Source organism: Aplysia californica, unplaced genomic scaffold, assembly GCF_000002075.1.
Source record: "Aplysia californica isolate F4 #8 unplaced genomic scaffold, AplCal3.0 scaffold00169, whole genome shotgun sequence".
Taxonomy (NCBI): Eukaryota; Metazoa; Mollusca; class Gastropoda; order Aplysiida; family Aplysiidae; genus Aplysia; species Aplysia californica.
The window spans coordinates 1,276,301-1,280,410 of NW_004797439.1; the positions used below are offsets into that span (position 1 = coordinate 1,276,301).

Consider the following 4,110-nt stretch of genomic DNA (forward strand, 5'->3'; position numbering starts at 1 on the left):
AGCAGTCAGTCAGTCAAGTTTGAGCAGTGCCTGGGAAAGTCTCAAATAATGCACCTAAGAGAATACCCCTGTACGGGATTCAAACTAGGGTCATCTACTAAACAGTTCAGAAGGATGTTCAACCTGCTGCAAAAGCTTTGATCCCCCTACAAAAGTTCATCTGAGGACAGGACCCTGAAAAAGTTGTCGCTCTTCTCTACAATTTGCATAGGACAGGGTGCTCCTTACGACATCACGACAGGAGACAAGGAGCAAGAGAATGTGGGTAGCAACACTACAAATGGAGTGACATGTCTTAGTTTGACAATGTAGCGCTGCAGCGTATCATCAAGCGATAGATCTGCTCAAACCCAACAAGTAGGAGAAAACAGTAGGGAGGGAAGCGGCAGCAGAACAGAACACACAGTGGAGATAACTATCCTAAATCTGCACACCAGAACAGACCAACAGATTTTTCAGCCATCAGACACATTTTGTCCATCAGACATCAGACACATTTCGTCCATCAGACACATTTCGTCCATCAGACACATTTTGTCCATCAGACACATTTCGTCCACCAAAAACAAAAGACTTCTCTCCCTCACTAAGGCACACATTGTAATATTCATACTAAGCAATGTGTTCTGACAATGTTTCCATCTCACCAAGAAAGAAAAAAAATGTTCACACTCGCAAAACACACCCAGCACACTCATGAATAGCTGTCCACTTTTCACCCTAAACCGAACAGTGCAATGATATTTTCTGCTTCTTCAATTAATCAAAATAAAATTACTCTGATCTTATTTGAAAAAACCGGGTGCCAGCACACACGTGTGTGTGTGTGTGTTTCTGTGTGTGTGTGTGTGTGTGTGTGTGTGTGTGTGTGTGTGTGTGTGTGTGTTTGTTCAAGCATCCGTGTGTACTACACTATTGATTGGTCTCAGAAAGCTGTAAAGTTTTTTTCTCCACACTGCCTCCAGGTACATGAGCAAATAAAAAAAACATCTCTGGTCTCACGATGATAAATCGCACCCGGTCTCACGATGATAAATGGCACCCACACATCACAAAACAGCGTACAGCCGAGTGGATTGTCTGGTGACGGTCCATTTGACCAAGATTCAAATGTTCTTACAAACTGTCAAGTACTTTGTTTCTTCACAGCCGTACCTTGTTAGGAGGGTTTGTTTTACTCTTTTATAACACAGAACTAGAAAGTGGAATTTTGTATGATCTTCTAATTCTGTGCCTACTACAAATAAAGACAGCCTTCGGATTTCTTATTTCTCAGTGTCTATTACAAATCAAAATCGCCATCAGATTTCTTATTTCCAAACTACAACAGATGGTAGCCACTACTTTTTTCCTTCAAATACTAAAATATGCGAATATATTTTATATAACAGATTGCCAACTGTGTTTTTCTATTTTCAAATACAACCACATACAAGATCAACTACTTTCTACTTCTTTTTTTTTTTAACATTCTTCAACTTTGTTGCAAGGTGGACTTTATAATATGGTAAAAGCCACTTAGTTTTACTAACACTATGTAGTAGCCATTACTTCTCTTATTCTAATACTGCAACATATGGAAGCAACTCTACTTTTCTTTACGTTCAAATACTACAGCATAATATGGGTACCACTACTTATATAACATAACCCTTGTACTACAGTATATGATTGCCACTACTTTTCTTTGTTCATTTCTATAACACGTGTGTGGTTATTGCAACAACCTAAACTACTTTTCCTCGTTCTACATCGTACCGTATTAGCCTAGGTTTTTCTCACCACATCATACCCTCACAACAACAACAGCAACAACTGCCTCACCCGCTACCCAAGGGAGGCAGTGGCCATGGCGAAGAACACGCTCTTCGGGGCTCCAAACATTTCGAACGGATAGGCTACCACGCACGCACACACACACACACACAACAACAACGACAACATAGTATTTGTCGAGATGTTCACATTATCGCTCTTGTTGTTGGGCACAGTCCGGCAATATATCCTCAGTCTCTGCGGGTCAACTCCCTCCCGTGGCAACAGTCTTGCCTGTCTTCCTCCTGTCTCAGGGTGCTGGGTGGCTCTATATGGTGGACTCGGTGGCGTGTGTGGGTTTGGGTTTGTTGTTCTGCTGGTACACACCGATGAAGGATCCGTCCTCGTTGAAGTAGGTACTCTCGTCATCCCCGTACTCCTGCAGACTGTCTTCGTCACCACCGATCGGCACATCGTCGTACTCGAGGTCGCCCCGCGGCTTCCTGTCCGGGTACTCGTAGTCACCGTAGTCTCTGAAGTCACTGAGAGAGACAGGTATCCTTTGTTACAAAATCAATGATGATGACGATAATGACATAAACATATAACCACTTTAGTTTTACTAAGAGTTTTACGGCACTTGCAACACAATAAGGTCATTTAAGTGCCGAAGATTAGAGAGAGGTGTTACAAGAGAGTAACAAAAACCAAAAAAAGAACGAGGTAAGATAAAGACGATAGATGTTTGATAGGAAAGAAGGAGCAAACCACAACAGAGCACCTGCCAACGACCCAGTATATCCTCCAGCCTGCCTTAAGGAAAGAAGTATCACTTACCGACAGCACCCTCTGACCTCTTACGGGGAGAAGCACTCAAGTAAGCGAATATTTGTCCAAGCCCTCACACAAACAGAAGAGGCAAACAACATACACACAAACAGACACACATGAACAAACACACTAACAGAACATGCAAACAAACACACGAATAGACACACATCAACAAACACACTAACAGAACACGCAAACAAACACACAAACAGACACACATCAATAAACGCACTAACAGAACATGCAAACAAACACACAGACACACACACAAACAGACACACACACACAAACAGACACACATACACACACAAACATGTGGGTGTACTCACGGTCTGGAGTAATCATCAAATCCCTTCTGCTGCAGCTCTTTCTCCGGGTCCAAGCCAGCACCGGTCTCCTTTTTGTCCACTGCACGAGTCAGAACAGCAGATGTTAACAACATATCAACTACAGTAATGACATCAGAATGCAGCGCAAGAAAATAACATACCAATAAATAACGATGACTACAGAAAACGCAACACACATTTTTAAAGTTTTAGTAAGAGTTTTACGGCACTCGCAACTGCATAAGGTAACACACATTAATGACATACCAGCAACAGTTGCCACAAAAAACAAAAAATGTATATCAACAACATCAGTGATAGTTTTAGTAGAGGTTTTACAGCGCTCGCAACTGCATAAGGTCAAATGAGAGCCAGTAGATTAGAGGTTTTACAAGAGAGTAACAAACGCAAAAAAGAAGGAGGGGAGATAAAGACGATAATAGATGTTTGATAGGAAAGAAGGAGCAAACCACACCAGAGCACCCGCCAACCACCCACAACATCAGTAATGACAAAACACATGTTATCAATATGATAATAACAATAACTATGAAAAATCACCATGTTATGTGTCACTGCACTGTTGAAGCAGGCAAAAATTAAAATAATGAAATCGAAGATAATGGTATTTTTGCGCCGGTTTGATGATTTTTTATTGGATTTTGGGGGGGCTCAGCACTTTTTAAGGCTATTCAAAAACACATTTCTGTGTGGATTATACTGAAAAGCGTTGCTTAAAGGCACAAAAAATGTAAAGTTTCCTTTCCCAAGAACTCTCAAGCTATAGAAGTACTTGATAAATAAATTATACTGAGTGTCGCACACGTTTCATATTTGCTAGCATGAGCTGAAAATAATTTCTACTACAGTCTAAAACATATGATAAAGAGTCTCACCTAACTTGTTCAATGGAAATAAATAAAAGAGTAAAAAAAACACACAAAAACTCCATCTTACCATTATAATCTCCTTCTTGTTGCTTCCTACAAATGATGAAGATGATGATAATGATGACAATAATCAGGAAGATGATGCCGATGATCAGGCCGATGATCCACATGTCGAAGCCCGCGGAGGAGACCACAGCTGCTGCAACAGAAAAAACAGAAACATGACAGAGAAAGGAAACCAAAAACAAAAACCAAAAAAAAAAAAACCCCAACAGAAACATTAGTGAAAAAGGAACAACCCCCCC

The 4,110-nt window shown here is 40.9% G+C and overlaps 1 protein-coding gene across 1 annotated transcript in view; it reads right to left on the bottom strand.

Moving 5' to 3' along the window:
* Positions 1 to 1,352: 1,352 nt before the first annotated feature.
* LOC101850801 (neuroglian) overlaps positions 1,353 to 4,110 on the bottom strand; it is a gene marked incomplete at its 5' end in the record, with an annotated part of 11,938 nt that continues 9,180 nt past the window's right edge. Inside the window, 3 exon segments of the mRNA XM_005097971.3 lie at positions 1,353 to 2,297; positions 2,916 to 2,994; positions 3,873 to 4,004. Of these exon segments, the coding sequence (XP_005098028.2) occupies positions 2,084 to 2,297; positions 2,916 to 2,994; positions 3,873 to 4,004 (425 nt within the window).